Source organism: Micropterus dolomieu, linkage group LG03 (genome assembly GCF_021292245.1).
Source record: "Micropterus dolomieu isolate WLL.071019.BEF.003 ecotype Adirondacks linkage group LG03, ASM2129224v1, whole genome shotgun sequence".
Taxonomy (NCBI): Eukaryota; Metazoa; Chordata; class Actinopteri; order Centrarchiformes; family Centrarchidae; genus Micropterus; species Micropterus dolomieu.
In genome coordinates this window covers 28,590,490-28,610,355 of record NC_060152.1, presented here as the reverse complement: position 1 = coordinate 28,610,355, position 19,866 = coordinate 28,590,490, and the positions used below count along the sequence as shown (strand labels likewise).

The window sequence follows — 19,866 nt, the reverse complement described above, 5'->3', positions numbered from 1 at the left end:
GATGTTCATATGGGCAGTATAAGCGCGCAGTGCACAAACACATTTTTTTCAATTCTTTTTTTGCCAGATGACTCTCATAAATTCCATTTTTTTAAATTCAATTGTGTTTTATTCAAATGAAATTGGATTGATAAAAAATTCAGCTGACAAGATAGACTACAGTAAAAAAAAATAAAAATAGAAAAACGGCTCACAAAAGTTGTACAGAACATTTCATAGACTCCACTAAGTCTAAATACATAACCTAGATCCCCCAGTCCACATCATGAATAAGAATATAGGCTACATGTAGAACAACAGAAATAGACTGCCAAGAATTCCCTTTTCATTAAGTGTTATTTGAATTGACTCCCAAATGTGAAAGGTAAAAGAACTTAAGGGAGGAATAAATCCCTTACACAGCAACATAAGACAGTACAGTAAGACAGTTTCAAATAACTCACAGAAGTAGTTCTGGCAGTACTTGAAGGAGAAATATATGGTCTGTGACCCATAAATAAGCCCTGAAAATAGCCACACATTCTCTTTTTGTGTTTGTTTATGACTATTCATACTTAATAATTAGTCGTTTGTGCTTCTAATGACATATAGTGCAAAGCCTGTTTGATTTGCTTCTCTCAAATTTGATTTCAAATCACATGAAATTACACAGAGAACACAGGTAGACATCACGCATGCAAAACATCTGTAGATTCTTTGAAGTTCTTTGAAGAGGAGGAACTACTCACAGGGAGGTACATTCTTGTAGAATACTATAAAGCTATACTTTATCAGCGCTCACAGGACAACTCTCTACAGTAAGAGTTTCTACAACAGAAACAAGTAGGAACACTGAAATAAAGTTAAAGTACATTTTCTGAAAGAACACTCTGCCAAAGGAAAATCACAAATTCAAAATTGTCTAAAAGTCTATCAAGTTTAAGAGTATGCTTTTTTTTTTTTCCAAAGGAGCGATGAAGTAGCACATGATGTGTATTACAAGATGAGGTTTCAAGAAACAAACCATCTTTCCGGGGATAATAAGACATTCAAAAAACAGTTCATCCCCAGGAAGACTCACCTCAAGTTGAATGTTTGGCAATATCATAACGTTTCTTAACAAGACTCTCAGTGTAGCGACTAGTCCAGTGAAAGACTTTCTAAAAAACAGAATATTTACATAAATATTGCATTTGTTTACTAGTATGTATTCTATGTCATAAAGCTAGCAATCTACAAAACAGTAGACCTAAGACTTAATGCATGCTACAAAATGAAATGACCATTGGTAGACGTATAGGTGGATAGCTGTGCTGCTGCAACATTCAGGTCCAGTATATGCTAGATGGCCAAAAGTTCAGTAAAGCTGAAAGACACTGCCGTCACCCAAACTAAATAATCCAACGCCTTTGGATTCTCTGCTGAGACCCACATATTCTGGTCCAAACATACCGCATTAGAAATACTCAAGGTATGTAACATATTTATGGCAATGAACCTTTACTGATGACAATGTAACCAATGCATGCATCATCTGCTTCATGAAGGTTATATGATGTATAACAAATGGGTGCTGTGCTTTAAAACAGATTATATGAACCAGCAGCGAGTGTGACTGTTGTCTGAGTGGTTTCAAGGGTGGATGGATGGATGCGCAGATACATTTGGGGGGGTAGGGGCAGATAGCTCAGCAGCTGCTGTCCTTCGCATCCTTTCTCTCTTCAGGCACCTGGTGCACCAGCTGGTGGGTGGGGTCCTGGATGCTGCTGCTGTGTGATAGGTTTAAAGCTGGATGCTGTTGTCCACTGAGGACCTGCCTGGCCTCCGACAGCTCGCTCCTTGGAGTCATCCTAAACCAGGACACATCAGAGATTACGCTACAGATAAAACCACAAACAACAGAGCTGAGATTCAACAGAAATGTCTATTCATATATCAATAATGTAAAATACTGCAAGTAGGAGGAAAAGTGTTATGTCTGCGCTTTTCAGAAACATTAACATTTAACAAGTCTAGCTAAGGTATTTCAGGGTCTGTCTCACCTCCCATCTGGGACTCTGTGCATGCTCTCTGAGCGGCTGCTGACCTTACTGGAGTTCCCGCCTTTGTTACGCCTCTCTCCCCCCTCCCTCTCTCTCTCCCTCTCCCCCCTCCTGGAGCTTCGGCTGGAGGTGCCCCTGTCCAGGTGCTCCCTGGCTGAGGCCTCAGACAGAGAACCTTGCACATGAGGCTCGTGATTGCCCAGCGCAGAGGTCCCTTGGTTGGTTGTGACGGCAGTGGCGGAGGCACTGGTGGGCGCAGCGCCAGTGCTTGTGCCCATGGACTTTGAGATGACCTTGAGCTTGTGGGAGCTCGGCTTGTAGTGCTTCTTCTTGTGCTGGACACGGCTGTTGTGCTTCAGGAAGAACTCGCAGGACTCCTGGAGCACCCGGCGGCTCTCGCTGATGGGACTGTGGGTCGGAGAACAGGAGAGTGTAGTGACACTATGTATTTATTTCTCATGGAGACTGAATTTCAGGACAAGATATATGGTCTTACTCTCTCTTGCGGGTCCTGTTAAAGAAGTAGGCCCACTCAGAGCAGGTCTTTTTGCTGCTGACCCAGAACACTGCAGATATTCCAACCACCAGGGTCATTAAGTATTTCACCAGAAACAGGGAGAGGTCAGGACGGTGGAGCTCTGTTGCCTGAAACAAAGAGACACACACAAACTATAATAGAATCCTTGCGCTTTAGTGTGGGTAAACTAATAAAAGCTATTTCTGACTGAACACAAAATCAAGCTTTTAGCCTCAGATACTAAGATTTAACAAAGGGTCGAGCTTGTTTGTTTTTCTCCTTTGCAGTGCCTTTCTCTCTCCTGATCACTTTCACAGCAGCTTTTGTATGTCACATTACATTTTTGGAGTAAAAGCAGTTTCTAATTGGACAGCTATTTTAAAATTAAATATATATAGATATGAAATGTACTGTTTTAGTGCCTGTTATTCCTTCACACAGAGTGCTATGTATGAGGTCTGTTTAGCGCTGCAAATTGCCTTTTGAAAAGAATCACATACAAATTGACACTGACTGTCTACTGACAATAAATATTTAGGCAGATGCCTAAATATTTATATTTGGTTGATTCCAATTTCACATAGCCATTTTTAACACACACATGTTGCGGCCCATTTAGAGCCTGGCAAGACTGACTGTTATTTGATTTTTAAAAACTAATTAGCTATGTGTGTTGCTCAGGAAATTGTGCTCTTGGCTTTAGAGACTTTTCTTTGTAAAAAAAAAGTCTTTTCTGGGTCAGATGGGGCTAATGTTGGTATTTCCATTATTGTTCTCACCCAAATACTCTCTGCTCACCTTAATACCTTCTATATTAGACATTTTTGAGTAGTTAAAGGATTTTCATTGGATGATGTGTTCGCCGCATCAAAAGTTTAATTTGATCTGTGTTCTAACATTATTGAAAGGACGCAAAATGTCTTTGAGCCGCTGATTGCAGTTTCATTTTTGGTTATCGGAGCTTCATAATTATTGCTTGCAAACTATTTTAAGCCTGTTGAGCCTTTATTAGCAATTTGCAAGTTTAGAACCCGCATTGACTTTTTTACAAACACACACTCACATTAGCCTAGTGTTAAGCATAACAAGCCGCTGACCAAGCATTCTCTGGAGAGGTCATGTCCTCTCCAATACTGAAAAATATCTGTCCCCCCCACTCAATATACAGTAGAAAATATGTTAGATATATCCTCTTTTTATGAATCCTGTCAACAGCTATGTCTCTTGTTATTTCCTGTTTAGTTTCACCTTTACTCATGATGTACTGCTGCCTCTACCGGTTAGTTGACATGTTAGTTTGGATCCGAACTAACACTTTAAAAACACCAAAGTCGCACAATAACATAAACAAACTAACCAATCGAGGTAACTAGCTACATGTAAGTGAGTTAAAAAGCCTTTTCTAATGTGTCACTTGGCCTTTCCTTGTTTCGGAGCCCTAACACCTTCAGCAAGTGACTAAGCCCAAGCTACCTTGTAGGAGCACGGGATGCTGTACTCTTGACAGCGGTCGTTGATCCAAGTATTCTCCCAGGTGCTGCGGTGACTCTGTTCGTAGGTATAGCAGGCTAACAGGGTGACCAGCGGGACCAGGTAGAGGCAGCTGAACACACCGATGCGGATCATGAACTTCTTCAGCTTCTCCTGGTTGCGCTCGTCATGCTGGATGACCTGCCGGACGTGGTTGAGAGAAACGATGCCCGCTAGGATGAGGAAGAGGCCCACTATGACGCCCACACACAGGGGAGCCAGAACAAAGTAGCGCAGGGCGTCCAGGTCGTAGAGCCCCACAAAGCAAACCCCGCTGATGTTGTCCCCTTCAACCTTGTTCAGGGCCAGCAGCATGACAGTTAGCGCCCCGGGGATCCCCCACGCAGCAGAGTGGAACCACACCTAAAGACAAGAGGACACGTGGATCAATATTTTCAACAGCGTCCACCATTTTCCTGGCTGCAGACAGCTTGCATTTGCTGATTTTATATTTCTATTCTACGTTCTTTGCTACTAACAAACATTTAAATTCTTAAAAATCTTACAGCTTTCTTCTCTATGGCCTCACAGCTCCACTTGGGTCCAGCTGCCAGGAACCAGGTGATGGTGAGTATGACCCACCAGACGATACCGGCAATGGAGAAGAAGTAGAGCAGCATAAACAGCAGAGTGCAGCCTTTGCTCTGGGAGCCCAGCACCACTGTATCCACACCGGCAGGATGAGACGCTTTGGTACAGGCTGCATTATTCCCCAGCAGGAAACCAATGAAGTATATGAGCGAGACAAAGCTGTAGCAGACGGCGTAGAAGATTATGGGACGCTCTGGGTAGCGGAAACGTTTCACGTCGATGAGGAAAGTGAGAAAGGTGAAGAGCGTGGCGCCCAAGCAGACGATGGAGCACACGCCGATGAAGCTCTTGGCAAATTCAATGTCATGGGGTTTGAAGTACATGTTGGAGCAAGGCGGAGCACAGTCCTGGGCGCCCAGGAACGATGATCCGTGGCCCGGCTTGGTCTTCAGCTGCAGTGGGCACCAGAAGCCAAGGTCCCTCTTAGCTGATGAGGAGCTCATTGGGGTGGTTGCAGGAAGTGCCGAACCATCAGGGGAGCTACATGGGTCTAGTCTAGTGGGGAAAAAAACAAGGATTCTTTAATGGACTGAACAAGAAACACTGCTGTTGCTCTTGTGGATTGTCTGTAATTGTTTTTTTTGTTTTTTTCTTACTTGTCACACTGCAGCTCAGGTGGCCAGGTGACACCAAAGATTCGGATATTCTCCTCGCAGTCGGACAGGACAACCTCGCACTGCTCTCTGCATGGACGGATCACTTTGTTCTCCTCAGTGCATGCTGGGATAAAGGCTTGGCACAGGAAATGGTGGACGTCTGGAGAGCAGCGCAGGTTTGCCAGGGGCATGAATGGCTGAGGACGGAAAGAAAAACTACATTGTGTTGACAATGACAGTCCACGGAAAGTTTAAAAGTTAAACATTGGTTTCCCCCCTAAAACGTGTCAATCAATCAATCAATTCAAGCAAAACTACCTTTGAAGGTTCATAAATGGTATAAATGGTAATAAGGTGTGACATTTAACACAGTAGCAACGGCAGCAAAAAGCAATGACACGGCACAAAATAATGTTTGTTGTGAAAAACAGAATAATTTGACCTTTTATAGCATAAAACAAACAACAAAAAATCTGACTTAGCTTGACCTGATCATAATAACCCATAGGTATATAGAAGTGTTGATGGTCACAAGTCAACATTGCTTTGGTTTAAGGGGTCACAAATCAGAAAGATTGGGAGTCACTGCTCTACATATAGTATTAACTTTATTTTGTACATAGCGCTACACAAAGGGGCCGATTCACTGGCTGGGAACCATATTCTTCCGTTTCAACACAGTGGTCAAGAGCTTGAGAATTGGGGGGGGGGCAGGATATGAGAGCACATACATTTGGAAACACAATGACAGGCCAGGAAGGCTGGAATGCATACAGCTGTTGATAGGTCAGGCTGCTGATGAGACAGTTATTAGTGTGTCTACATGCTTGGATTTCTCAGGCATACACAGCTTACACTAAAGAAAACTCCATTCCAGTTCCTATGCTGATGTTTCTAAAATCTAAAACCATGGACGTCTTAGTGTAGTCAGGACTCTTTCTTTGAACCTCGTTAACCATTATCAGACCAACATGCACAACAGACTTCTGTCAATCTATACCATTAATATTTGTCTACAGGACACACACACACACACACACACACACACACACTCTAACACAGTCCACTATTCATAAATGGTAATAAAAAGGTAAATGGCAACATTTATATAGCTCTTTTATCGAAAGCACTTTGCAAGGTTTTTACAAAGTTTATTCAATGTTTCCTCTCCTCCTTTTTTTCCTGAAATCCAGTCTGGCAGTAGGCCCGTGTCTCTGGGGGCCTGGCCATGCCCCCTCTGACAGTAAGCGTCCTTGTTTCTCGTCCATGGAGGTCCTGGACTCCTTCTCACTGAGCTCCCCATTTCTCAACAATCTGACCTTTATTTGCTTTACTGCAAGCGCTGTAAAAACTGCCCTCATTTCAGAAACCTTCAGCCAGGATCAGTGGTACGAGTCGAGCTGATTTGCTTTTTATAGCAAAATCCTCAGCAGAGAACTTCATAGAAAAGTACTTCAAGGATTAAATGATTTTATTTTTTTTTTTAAATGGCTAGAAAATCACTTTTCAAACTTTCGCTCAAAGTTTTAAGTGTTCCCTGTCCATTACAGCACGTCAATTAGTCTTTCCATTCTCTTTGTATTCTAACACTTCAAACTTTGCTATTTCAAAAGCTGGCAAACATTGGTGGAATCTGGGACCAAGGGCGGAAAAAGGTTAGCCCTCCTCCGGAAAATCCTACTGATGGGCCGGACTAAGCCCATACCAAAGCAGGAGTCTGCTTGATTACAGCGTCAAAAGCTTTGTGATAAATCACTGCACTCTTCTTAAAGAGAGCTATGTATAGTATGTAAAGTTGAATGTAAGCCTGTCACCTGGGAGACAGGACCGTGGAGGTAAAACCGTGTACAGGGGGGAAATGAGTGAGTGATTAACAGAGAGAGAGAGTACTGTGGTATGCAGGGTAGGCTTTGTGTGAGACTGGGTGTGTCCCTCCCCTTCCTCCAGAAATCAAAGGCCCCTCAGAACAAAGTTGATGAAGTTGCCTGTGGCCAAGGTTGCTGTGAAATAAAAACCCTATACCTTTGCCAGATGCCAAACAAAAGACTCCTTCAACAGATCACTGTTCATGCTCAATGCTCTGACACCAACTGTGTGTAACCCAAACCCTGGCCTTCAGGAATGCCAGAATACAGGATGCAACTACTACAGACCCTGAGTTCACTGCCGAGGAGAGACACAAGACAACATTTGGTCTACGGGCATGCAAGGCCGTGTGACTAAACATCTCATTAGGCCAGAGAGAAATGAGCTTGTACACAAAACTCAAAGCCAAACTGAAATTTGAACTCTCGTCACTTTTTGTTTGAGGAAATATAAGCTATGATGATGATGATACAGGTAGAAGGCATTTTTTAAATCTTTTTTGGACATGTTTGTGGATACAGTAAACTTCAAATCTTTGAGTGGGCGTTTCCCATGGCAGCTAGGCTAAGTAGAGTTACTTTTGGGTCATGTTAACACCTGCTGAGTTAGATAGATAGAACTTTATTGATCCCCGAGGGGAAACTGCGATGTTGAGTCATCATCAGCTCCTCACACACCAGTGCTGTTGTCCTGCGTTATATGAACAGAAGTCGTCTAAAGCCTAGTTCACACTACACGATTTTAAGCCCGATTTGCCGGTCTGCGTGCTCGGTGACCGTCAGGCTGTGATCAGGGGTAGCCTAAAATCAGCGATCGATCGGCGGTCGCCAGTCGTTATGTGTGAACTACTCAACGACACATCAAAACGGCTCTGACAAAAGCCTGACATTCGCCGAGCTCGCCGACCTTCTCGCTGTGAATTCAAAGAGATGAAAGCAGATTCATAGTTATTGTGTTCACAACTAACAGTTTATTTACTAGACAGTGCTCTATAACAATCAGGCATGATTTTTGTGGACAAACTGTGGCTGGTAAACTGTGTGTGTCTGTTGATGACCGTTACAAAACGGTAATTAAGGTTCAATCAATATGCACTTCTGAAGGCTGTCAGGCGCTGGCATTTATAGACTGGACCCACTAACAGCACTAATAATAGCACTAACCACAGCAATTATTTTGAGATGGTATTCATTATCTTTAAATGTGACTTGAATTACGAAGAGGTATTAGGAGAGGTATGGAGGAAGCATTTATTTTCTGTCACAGGCCAATATAATTACAACCCTCCATGGTAACTAATGAGATTCTTTAAAGTTGGGGAAGCAGCTGTGAAACATCTCAACATAAGACATTTCTCACAAATTCAAACAGACACATTTTATATGATCTCTGGAAACTTTGAGAATTTAAGATTAAGGTCTGCGGGTTTTAATGTTTGGTGTTTGGCCAAATATTATTTGTACCCACAGCATGGGTTTGTGTTGACTGGCCCAACTAATACCACAATTAAAAGGCAGGAATATAATGTAACACACTGGGTGTTTAAATTAAGAATTGCCTAACAAAAGCCACAACTGAACAATAGATAAACTATGTGTAAGTTATAAAATGTAACTCCATATTTTACAGACTGATTGACTGGCCAATGACCAATAAGGCCAATATACAGTGTGTCAACAAACTGATATATGTAATGTTATGAGGACTCACCTCCATATTGCTGGCTGCAATATCCTGGTCGTAGTGCTCCATCATGTTGGGGAAGAAAGTCATGTTGTAGGGCATCCCCAGGCACCGATGCACTTTGATGGGCTCGCAGGTAAACAGGCTGTGGGCACTGCAGCTTCCTACCCATATCAGAGCCAGGCACACCCACAACGGCCCTGGCATTAGCATTGCGACTGAGTGTGTGTGAGTGTATGTTTTGTTATTTTATTGCAAAAACAAGAAAAGGTTTCTTTTTGGCTCAGCGTGAGGATATCTTGGCCCAAATGTTGAATTCTCCTGGCTCACACTATCATCCACATTTCACTCCTCCTGGGGTCATCTCAGTGGCGCCGGCGGGCATTGCAGGAGGTAAAACTTTCCCATCATTGGTCAGCATGTGCCTCCGGGTCACAGACAGGAATCCCACATCCCTGAAAATAAAATATTTATTCTTAAATGGGTTTATACTTTCTGCTTCTGAATGACTAAAATGTATCTTAAGAGGTTCATTTTGGACCCCAAGCCACATTTCATGAAGAATTGTCTTCAGGAGCCCCAGCTGAAAAGACTTTTGTAGGTGCTTATTACCGTATATACTGCAGAATGGAAGAGCATTTTTCTGGGCACCACTACAGGTCCCTTCAGGTCCTCAGGCTCCAGTTTGGGAAGCACTGTTTAGAGACGAATCTGCCATGTGGAATTAAGGGACCAAAATCCAATCAATCCCTGTGCAGACTTTAAGTGCATGAATTTACACGGGGTGGGGAATGCTAAAGATCCAGGCTGATTCAGTAGAATGAGTCTCAGCATGTTGATGCACATTAAATCTTGCATTGAAGTATCCCCGTTCCACATACACACACACACCTGAGCAACTAAGAATCTTGAATGCCTGAATGTAATACTGTCCCAGTGACTCCAAAAGCAAAGTGTCAGTAGGTTTAGGTTTTCATAGGGGCCCATATAAAACGAGTTTTGGGTATTAGTAATGGTTATATTCTGTAAACTAACAAGTACATACATGTGTTTTATAAATTGTAGAATTTGAAGTGTTCTAAATGAATATATGGTCTTTTAAGAATAAAGAGAGCTGTTTGTATGGGTGCTTGAATTCCTGATGATTATCATACGATTAGATTATCACTTGTGGTAAGAGTTTATCTAATATTACCACACCACTGTTTATATGGAAAGTAACCTCCATCAACAATCGTCATATCAGTGCAGATTGTGGGCCTGTACGTTTTGGAGCTGCACATAAATAATAGTGGAAACAGGGTTTTTAAGTTAGCATAAGCTTATCGGCTAGCATAATAGCAATGATTAAAGAGTCAGTAAAAGTTGGCAGTGCAAACATTTAACCCGTAACGTTACCACCAACAGCACCACATAAATCTAACAAGCAAGTTTTTACAGGTTAGTAAAAACATAGGGATAAGTTCCTATCGTAATGTCAGGACTTTTAAGAGTATGTCAGTCTATCGGCAGGAAAGCCGTTTTCCCGTAAATTAGACGCTAAATGCGGGGAAAGGGTACAGTAAACATCCCTGCCTCGGTCGCCGCGACGGGACGGGGCCCCTTACAAAGTTACAACTTACAAAGTTTTTTGTTTTTAAAAAAAAACAACTATGAGTGTAAAAACGAAACACTTACCCCCAACTGCCAGGAGTTCGTGTACCAGCTGACTACATGGATACTCGTTGGAGCAATGCTGTGGGGAATTTGGTAACGCGTTTCCTGCGATACGCTCCGACACAGTCCTCTTCAGTCTTTTCTTGTCGGGCTGCTCTGAACTGAAGCTGCCTTCAAAGCTGTTGGAAATCTCGTCATTATATTGACCGTACGTACAGGAAACGGGTTGTGAATCAATCCGTTGTAATTCTCGTATTTTGAAAGCCTTAGCCTTATAGGCCTGCACTTTTTAAAGTAAAAATTATGTTGAGAGTTTAACAGTGTGGTAAGTTCTCACATACAAATGAAAGAGAGAGAGAAAAAAACTCAGCGCACAATACCAAGGTGCACTTGAATGCACCGACAGCAGCAGAGCTGGGGCAGCACTTGAACGCAGCATGTGTGCAGATGGGCAGATGAAAGACGGGACAATCCCTCACCAAATGTAAGGGAAACTTGCAATGATTAGCGAATCTAAAACGTGTCACACACAGGCTGATGGGAGTTTGATTTCAGGCTTTGTTTAAGAACGGCGGCTTGTAGCCCACATTCATTTAGACAATATTTGCATTTTCCGATTGAACACAAACAGGAGGTGCTGTCTGTCTCATGGGGAAAAAAAGAGAGAGATTAGTGAGTGAGAATGCTGGTGTAATTTTCCTAAATACCACTAGATGGAAGTAACTGATTTATCAATTTAATACAAAAAATGACTAAAACCCATTAATGCCTCAGGGGGATACTTAACAAATATCAAAACAACTATATACAACAGAAATATTTACAGACTACTAGGCCCCTACTCACAGACTGAATGTCTCTATTGAATGTCCAGGAAATCTAAAAAAAACAAAAAACAAAAAAAAACTAATGTGCACTAAGCTACTAATAACATCACAAAAAAATAGGCTACAACACTGACGCTGTAAATCTTTAGGCTATAGGGTTGTAGTCTCAGTACTTACAGTAACATTAATAAGACTATTCCTCAATTTGATGTAGTGGAAATCCTACGACGACCCCTGGTGCCCCTACATGTGCCCAACCATCAGGCCTATGTATGTAGTAAACATACAGGCGTTCACACAATTGCTGTGTTCCAATTATCCACCTGGGGGCGCTGTATCCCTTCTCTGTAAGTATTCATGTGACCGCCGTGGAGAGGCGGGGTTATAATGTAACAATTTAGGTGCTACAGTAGAACCAACAAAGTATCCGCGCAAACCGAGCGCGTCGTTTTGCCGTAGCGCTCTGCTTTTCCTCTCACCGCGGATGTGTACAAGAGACCAGCTTCGGTCATCTAATGCCATTTGTAACGGAGGCGCCGCCAGAGGGAACGGGACTGGCTCATAACACGTTCATATGAGGTGCGTAAGCTTGTGGTATATTAAGACAAGAGGGAGCTGAATACAGTGAATTCCTGCAAAGCGGCGGGTTGCTCTGAATAGAATGAGGTGCGGATCGTCTGAGTGCGTCCTGTGATGGATGCAACAGGATTATTCTGCTCGCACGGAGGAGGTTGCTCTGCGTCCCCCGTAGTTTGCGGACCGAGGCGCTGGCCTGTTGCTAGGAGACCTTTTGACAGCTGGGAGCTTTTGGAAAGTGACAGTTAATGCACTAATGGTGTCTGCTTATCTGGCAACCCAAACCTTCCTCCTTCGCCCCCCTTCCAGTTCCTTGTTGCACTGCTCGTGCGTGAGTCCTAATTGCATCTTGTGCGTAAAAGACAACATTTACGACTGTGGTTATTTTTCCAGTCAGGAGATTACAGTGTTTTGCAGGGAACAATGGCCTTCTTGTTGTGATTATCAGATCCTAAATATATCCACCTTCCGGATATGTTTAATCTTTTCTGAGGCCAAAATGATGGGAACTCATTATGTCTCAGTTAGAGGGTTTGGGATGTTTTGCCATGTCATTTTGCAATCAAAACTTCATAAGCTATGTGGACCTATATAGAGACAAATGGAGCAATGGCCAATAGAGATCCCCACATAGAAAGAGATTGAATATTAGCCCTAATTTGCATTCTGGATGTGAGTACATTTGCTTGATTTTTGCTCTCTATAAACCACATCGTCAAAAGCTTATATAGGCAAAGCTATGAAATGTGCACAGCGTGTGTCAGCCTGTTTTGGGGTTGGACCACAGGATAAGCTTCTTCTATCCCTCATCAGGCAGTAGCAGTTGCCTTGTAGCCATGCGTCTGAAGGTCACTCATGAACAGATCAATAACTAGATCTTGCTGGGGACTACACTCAAGAGAAGCCGGTATACCCTCAGATCTGCCTACACGTAAGGTGAACCACATACATACACAAGCTTCACTCTATAAAATATCCACATGAGAGGACCTGGGGCAACTTATTGTACAGTGAGTGAGTAGTAGTTCAGTAAGAGTATGTAGAGAAGCTTCTGACCTCTGTTTTCCTCCTGTGCTGTATCATCTTGCAGGAAACTGGGGGATATCAGATCCAGGTATGTAGCACATTATGTCAAGGTTGTAGCTACACCAGAGGGACTTGGTGTAATTTAGACTCCCAGCTTGTTTTGAGAAGCGCTGAGCTTGTTGATTCCCTTCCGTGAAGTCTGGCTGCCTGTGGCTGTCACAGCCGCTGTGCTGCACATATAAAAGGCCTTGAAAAAACAGCTAAAGTGAGTAAAGAATTGTCAAAGCCAAAGCCAGTGTAGCTGAGAGAAGGGAGAAGTCAGCATTAGGCTTGACACGCGGTTGCATCCCTTCACACATCGCACAGGAGGTTGTCACAGTGCGGCTGGGTCTAGTGGATGGACTGAGTAAAGCTGACATGCTGCTCTGTCCTATCAGGCTGATGTATGTTCCCAGTGAGGAGACTGCAGTCCTCAGGAGCCACATAGCACCTCCCCTCCACCTCCACCACCATCTCCTCTTCCTTTGTCTAGGGGCATGCCTTCTGAACCCAGCCTCAGGTAAGTGGCCTGGTCTTCCCATATATAATGTAAATATTAAAGCATGCTCAAAGCACATGGCACAAACAGAAAACATCCGTAAGTAGCAGTTACTGTATATGCACTGAAAAATGTATCGACTATTTAAGCAATTGTAGGCAAAGAGCCTCTTGCTTGCTGATGGGACTGAGAGCACAGTTCTTTATTCTAACCCGAGGAAGATCCAGGGAAGATCAATATGTTGTTCGATAAAGGTGCTCCTAGTGTGCAGGCTACTCTGGCTTTCTGTTGTTATCCAATTTATTGCTTGGACGTAGTGGAGGTTAGACAAGGGTAAACCCACCCAAAGGAGATGGTCAATTAAAAGACCAAAACCAAAAATGTGTCCTCTTCTCAGAACTGTCAATACACTGTCAATTCATTGCTACTGAACATGCTTTCTACTGGCGTAAACCTTTTAAAACAGGTCACAAAGATATACTTTAATCTGAAAGAAAAGGTTAAATAGCTTCTTGAAACAGCTGAGCATTGTAGTTTTAAGCAAACTTTACTAAAACAAAGGAAAATTGTGTATTTGTCGGTGAGTATTTACAGCAGCAGGTCGGTGGATGTGGGATTGCCTCGAAATAAACTACAGTGCCCATGTTCGTTGTGACAAAGAAACATGTCGCCCCATGCAATTGGGTGGTTTATTTATATATATTTTTAATAGTTTATGTAAAACATTGGGTACTGAGGAATAAGAAATGCCAGGCTTTGGCTACACAGACAACAGTTGTCAGTACAGTAAACTCGCTGGATTTGGTCATTTCATGAGTGTTGTTAACATTAAGAAAAATACAGAACATTGCCAGACCATTGCCCTATTTCAAATCGATTTGCCCACCTTTTCCTATGTAAAATTGAATCTGCCTTTTTATTTTTATAAAGTCACTGTGTAGCATTTTATTGATTTATTAATATTTTATATTTTATTAACATTTCTGACTTTGTGAGCGTTGCTGTGGCAAGCAGTGGAATCATCAATTTTACAGATCAAGGTCGGTTTTCTAGTCATGAGGAGTACTATTCAGCCTGTGAAAACAGTTGTATAATGTATTCCGCAGCCCTGGAGGACCTTTGTCAAGTTTAAGAAAAATAACTCCCGATGATGTCATCTTGGTTTGAGCTTTCGGACCACTATTTTTTAACTGCGAGCCTGTGGTACAGAGTAGGGGCATGGACTTTGAAAGACGTGGGCAAGGAGTCTAGCAAATTGGATTCTATTGGTTGCATTATGGGAAAGCCATCTCAGCTTCTCCTGCTTCAAATTTGACTGTTCTTTTAAAAAAATCAGCCTCTTGTGAATCAACTTGTTTTATAAAGGTATAATACTAAATCACAGGCATAGCCCTTTAAATGTACATGATACATTATAGTCTACAGCTTCAAACTGATGAAAGTTATAAGATAAAATTTTCATCTTTGTATATTCATTAACATCTAGTACATTACAGGCCTCTACCCCTCAAATCTCCCATACCACTTCTCCCTCTGTGAGTTGTGAAATTGTGTAATTTCCCTCCCCTGTCATCCTGCACAGCAATTTTGTCCTTTTCTCCCCTGGCTCTTCCCAGCCCAGTCCAACCGCCAAACAAACAGCCTGACTCATTGTTCATCCTACCTCTGGCCCGTAATGCGCACACGCATCCACCCACACACACCCATTATTTCCTCTGTCTTGAACCACATCACCATGAAGGTGACAGAGCAAGCCTCCTGGCAGACAGCAGCATTTAGAGTGACTGTCGCAACTGTAAGCGGACAGAGATGGATTTGGATGGACAGGGTGGCGTGCTGCTGATGGATGAGTACAAGCGGAGAGAGACTTGAGGATGGGTTGGAAAACAGGGTGTATTTGGTGCTACATGGATCCACAGAATATAGTCAGTCAATGAGTCAGTCAGTCACAATGTTTTAAACATGTTCTGTAGTCGGGGTGTTATTTTCTCATCCACCATAAAGAATCTGACTGTCACGATTTGTTGTGGTGAGCAGGTTGGTGGACCCAAATGCAGGACGCAGAGCGGAGCAGGTACAGTTCAAAAGGTTTATTAAACCAAAAGCGAGCACACCTACTGGCAGAGTGGCTGACAAACAGAGTCCAAAAACAGCAACATAGGACAGAGCATATGAACACAACAAAACACTGCAATGATCGGACAAAGACTAAACAGAACACCAGGTATATATACATACACAGGGACTAACGAGCAGGGCGGAAACAACACAGGTGACAGGGATCAAGGTCAACAGGTAGAGAGACAGCAGGGAGAAACAGAGAGACTAGCAGGCAGGCAGATTACTGAGGGGGGAAAAGACAAAACACAAGTTACTCAACACTAAACACCAGAGTAATATGAATAAACTAATACAAGCAGACAGATCACAAATAAACTAACACCAACAAGGAACACAGACAGAAGCTAAGATTAAAGAGAACACAGAGCAGACAAAGGCAACATTACACAGAGGTACACAGACCAAAAGTAAACACTAAGACATGAACTGAGACAAAGAACTAGGAGCTAAGATGCAGAGCTAACAGAGAACACAAGACCAGGAACCGAACCTCAAAACAGGAAACATGACAACTGACTAACAGAATGGAGTAGGGAACAGAGGCGGAACCGACTGGGAACAGGACAACAATAAACATGGAACAGAACAGCAAATTAGGGAAATACCAAAACACAACAAACTATATAACAGATACTGGACAAAGAACAACAGACAGAACCAAACCCAAAACTCAACAACTCTACGACAGATACTGAACAGATCAAAATAACAAACAGTGAAGTACACGGACCAGGAGTAGATTCTAAGACATAAACACAGGACTAGGAACTAAGACATGGAACCAAAATGCAGACTAAATAACAGATACCTAACTGATAGATGAATAAACTCTAAACTCCGTTACGCACTAAACGGAACAGATGACAGGACTAACATGCAGATACAAAACCAAACCCTCAGAATCAAAACCCAAAAACACAGGACAGGATCGTGACACTGACTTGAGAACTGTGAGACATACTGATGGGCAGAAAGTGTGGGGACATAGGGGAAATGTCAATAGCAAGTGTCACTTGTCAACATTGAAGTTAATTTAATTCTTGATTTCTTGATTTTAATTGTACATCTTGTACATATAAATAGAAAAACTACTACTATTAACCTTTGATCATCTCTCACTAAAATGCCATCAACTGTTACGGTCTGCTAGTGCATAAAATATTTGTACCTATAAATTAGACTCTCGCCTTTTTGGTTGTGTACTGCTCTGTCATACAAATATTAGTGGTACAATGAACTAGGGACTATACAACTGGGATCTTCACAAAACAGCAGCACTCTGAGCTAAAAGCTAATGCTAGCATGGCAACTAATGCTAATGCTGACAGTTAAGCCGGTATAATCTTAATCATGTTCACCATCTTAGATTGTCATGTTAGCTAATTAGCACCAAACTAATGTTAAAGGGTCACCAAATACAAATTAATATTCATGATAACATTGTGGCAGTATGGTTATTTGTACCAAATTTCATGGAAATTTACCCAATAATAATTTATATTTGAGTCTGGATCAATGCACGGCTGGGTAGGTTCAGAGATTAAAGTTGTACATTTAGGAGAAATAAAATCGACTATACTCTGAAATTGCAAATTTACAAGTAAAAAACTTAGTAAATTTGTAACTTCTGAGGGGTTTTTTCAGTCACTAATAATAGATAAAGAAAACTTAAAAAATAAAAGACAAGAGTCACTGCAGATGTAAGAGAAGAGGAGGAAATTATAGACAGGTAGATATGAGGGACTGCAACAAAGCCATGTGTCACATCTTAGTCTTATATAAATATCTGTTGTTCTTCCTCAGTTTTTTTTATGCTTTTGGTCTTTGAACAGAAGGAAGTGTATTCTAATACTGGTTGGTGAAAGTACCTTATATGTGATGGCTGTTAAAAAAAACATCTGCGTACCCTGCTTTTACAGAGCCTTTAACACAAATATATCTAAAAACAAAAACGAAATTCTGAGTTTTCCCTTGGAATATTACCCCCTCTCTCAGCCTTATATTTATTTATTTTTACCTACAATGGACTTAATACAGTGTCGTAGAAAGCAGTTTAGCTGTCAAAAAAATGTAAAATAATCCTTGAAAACTTCATGGCCAAATTCATTGCAAGGGTGTAATTAGCATAATATGTTGATTTGTTTTCATTTAAGCAGCCTCTCCCCAAATGGGATATGTGTTAAAGGTTTGAATTGTAGGCCCAATAGTAGTTGTAGTAGCAGTAGTTATAGTACCAGAATGAGTGATGTAAAGTTAGTTGAAGCAGTGAAAGTAACAGTGCCAGTACTAGTACATGTGTTAGTTATAATCCTTTTATTATTATCATTTTATTATGTTAATATATCCAGAGTTTAGACTAACTCCAGTTTAACAAGATATCTTCTGTGTGTGTGTGTGTGTGTGTGTGTCTGCAGCAGTAGGGAGATGCTGACAGGACAGAGGCTCTGTCAGTCAAAGTCCCACCAGGACTTGGTCCTCTCTGCCCTCAACCAGCAGAGGAAGGATGGCCTGCTGTGTGATGTCACCCTGGTCGCCGGTGAGCAGAAGTTCCACGCCCACAAAGCCGTCCTGGCAGCGTGCAGCGATTACTTCAGGGTGAGTCCTGGACCACATTATATACCTGTAAAATGTACCTATGTTTTACAAATAAGGTTTGGTATTAAACAATTGTTGTGCCCAATGGTTGGAGTCATATCAAGGATTGCACACTTATCAAGCTGATGTTTGCCATTCCATAAAGAGCAGGTATCATTCAGGCAGTGTGGCCCGCCACTGATGTGACAGAGGTGATGATAACGTGTTGCATAATTATCTGAAACGCTGGTAGATTGTTTAAACTGCAAGAAAACATGCCTTACCTTTCTGCTGATCCAGCAGAAAGAACTCCATTAGCACAGATTATCAATGGAGGGTTATAAGGTGTTAAGGGGCTCTGCCGTGCTGCCAAAAAAACTTGAAGAAACAAAATTTTAAAAACATTTTTTTTTTGTCATGAAAATGGTAAGGTTTGCATGCCACCTGGATCGGGCCCGAGTGTAAGGCTTTCGTGCGCTCTCTTGCCGGGACTTCAGTCTGATTCGAGTTAAGTCACGGAGATAGCGTTAGGTAGACTCACGCTGTCAGACAGCCAGACAGGAGATAGGCTGCGCAGGGAAAAGTGCACCGATGAGATTTGATTTAGGGACACAGAGCAGATTAGGAAGTAGAAATTAATCCCTCTTGAAAATGAGAGGCAGATTAAATATGTCCAAGTTGCTCAGGGATTATTCCTCCTGTGTGCGAGTGTGTGTATATGTTATTTTTACTTCTCTCTGCAGGGAGTTGAGGGTGGGCGAGTCACACTCCTCCTCCCTCCCCCTTTTGTTCGTCCTCTTCACTTTTGCTTTCCTTTTGTTCTTCTGCTCCGTTTTTTTTAAAATGCCGCCCTTTCAAGTCCCCGCTGTTGTTCCAGCACTCGTATATTAGATCAACCTGCTACAGTAAAGCAACAAAACTCACTCTTCTCCCTTGTTCATCTGTAGGAGCTTAACAACATTAACTTCAGTTTGTCATCTGACTCCACTGATGAGTTTCATTAAGTTCACTTCGCTGAGGAGATGGAGGTACATTGTGTCGTGAATGGCGACTGTGTTTTCTCTCTCTCGGTGTGTGCCTCTTTCTTTCACACTCAAACACACATGCACACGTAGCAGTGATTATAACACATTACTTAGCCCAGCGGACATGAGTGATTGTAATGAAATACCTGGACAAGGGCGAGTTGTTTACCTGCAACTCGTTCAGAATGTGTCACCTGCCTCTTCCGATGCTGTCACATTACTAAGATGCCTGGGTAGCTCGGGGAGATACAGCCAAATCAGTCACACCAGCATCACACGGCACCCTCAGCTAGACCGCCCACACGCACACACACACACTGGATCTCTCCTTGCTTCATTTGTAATACTAAAAAATAAAGTCTGCTAGCCCTGGGTGTCAGGACAGAACTCTAAATCTATTATTGTCTCTAAGAAACATTTCAGGCTGTATGTACAACCTGTACTACACAGGACTCTGTTATTGCTTTAACCTCTTTATGAAGTCAGTGTATAAGATGAACTGTACAGTATTTTGACCACGTGACTTGTAGCTGATCAATCCTCTGTGCCTTCCAATATAGCTTGATTTGATAATGTGAAATCCATCCACGAGGGGAAATTTGGTGTACAGTGTTCTGTATTACACTCACCTCAGTAATCTGCCAGTGAAAGACATTCAGTACTACACTCAATGCATTGCTCCTAAGTTGACATTTAGTGGATTTTCCTTCCAGATATTT

At 42.2% G+C, this 19,866-nt stretch overlaps 2 protein-coding genes across 5 annotated transcripts in view; one reads left to right on the top strand and one right to left on the bottom strand.

Moving 5' to 3' along the window:
* Positions 1–86: 86 nt before the first annotated feature.
* Positions 87–10,737, bottom strand: LOC123968424 (frizzled-6-like). 4 transcript variants are annotated; one of them, XM_046045183.1, is made up of 10 exons: positions 10,482–10,737; positions 9,417–9,515; positions 9,135–9,259; positions 8,832–8,968; positions 5,256–5,452; positions 4,575–5,154; positions 4,012–4,431; positions 2,518–2,666; positions 2,022–2,429; positions 87–1,829 (listed from the first exon to the last, which is right to left on the bottom strand). In XM_046045183.1, the coding sequence occupies exons 4-10, from the start codon at positions 8,904–8,906 to the stop codon at positions 1,667–1,669; spliced, it is 1,992 nt and encodes a 663-aa protein (XP_045901139.1). In that variant the 5' UTR covers positions 8,907–8,968; positions 9,135–9,259; positions 9,417–9,515; positions 10,482–10,737; the 3' UTR covers positions 87–1,666. The 4 variants fall into 4 exon arrangements, with proteins under 4 accessions (XP_045901139.1, XP_045901138.1, XP_045901137.1 ...); XM_046045182.1 differs by lacking the exon at positions 9,417–9,515; XM_046045181.1 differs by having other exon boundaries at positions 8,832–9,259; positions 10,482–10,736.
* A 1,415-nt stretch (positions 10,738–12,152) lies between these two features.
* The window catches only part of LOC123968618 (kelch-like protein 32), a 32,705-nt gene continuing 24,991 nt past the window's right edge, over positions 12,153–19,866 (top strand). The window contains exons 1-5 of the mRNA XM_046045486.1: positions 12,153–12,190; positions 12,677–12,799; positions 12,954–12,977; positions 13,327–13,448; positions 17,963–18,143. Of these exons, the coding sequence (XP_045901442.1) occupies positions 13,426–13,448; positions 17,963–18,143 (204 nt within the window). The 5' untranslated portion in view covers positions 12,153–12,190; positions 12,677–12,799; positions 12,954–12,977; positions 13,327–13,425. The remainder of the gene's footprint in view (positions 12,191–12,676; positions 12,800–12,953; positions 12,978–13,326; positions 13,449–17,962; positions 18,144–19,866) is intronic.

What these genes read in the sequence shown, in the direction of transcription:
- LOC123968424 (XM_046045181.1), bottom strand. Translation starts at nt 9,017, where the DNA reads ATGCTAATGCCAGGGCCGTTGTGGGTGTGCCTGGCTCTGATATGGGTA. An exon ending in TTGCAGCCAGCAATATGGAG is followed by an intron (nt 5,453 to 8,831) that starts GTGAGTCCTCAT and finishes TTCCGTCCTCAG; the next exon opens with CCATTCATGCCCCTGGCAAA. An exon ending in GCATCCCGTGCTCCTACAAG is followed by an intron (nt 2,667 to 4,011) that starts GTAGCTTGGGCT and finishes TCTTTGTTTCAG; the next exon opens with GCAACAGAGCTCCACCGTCC.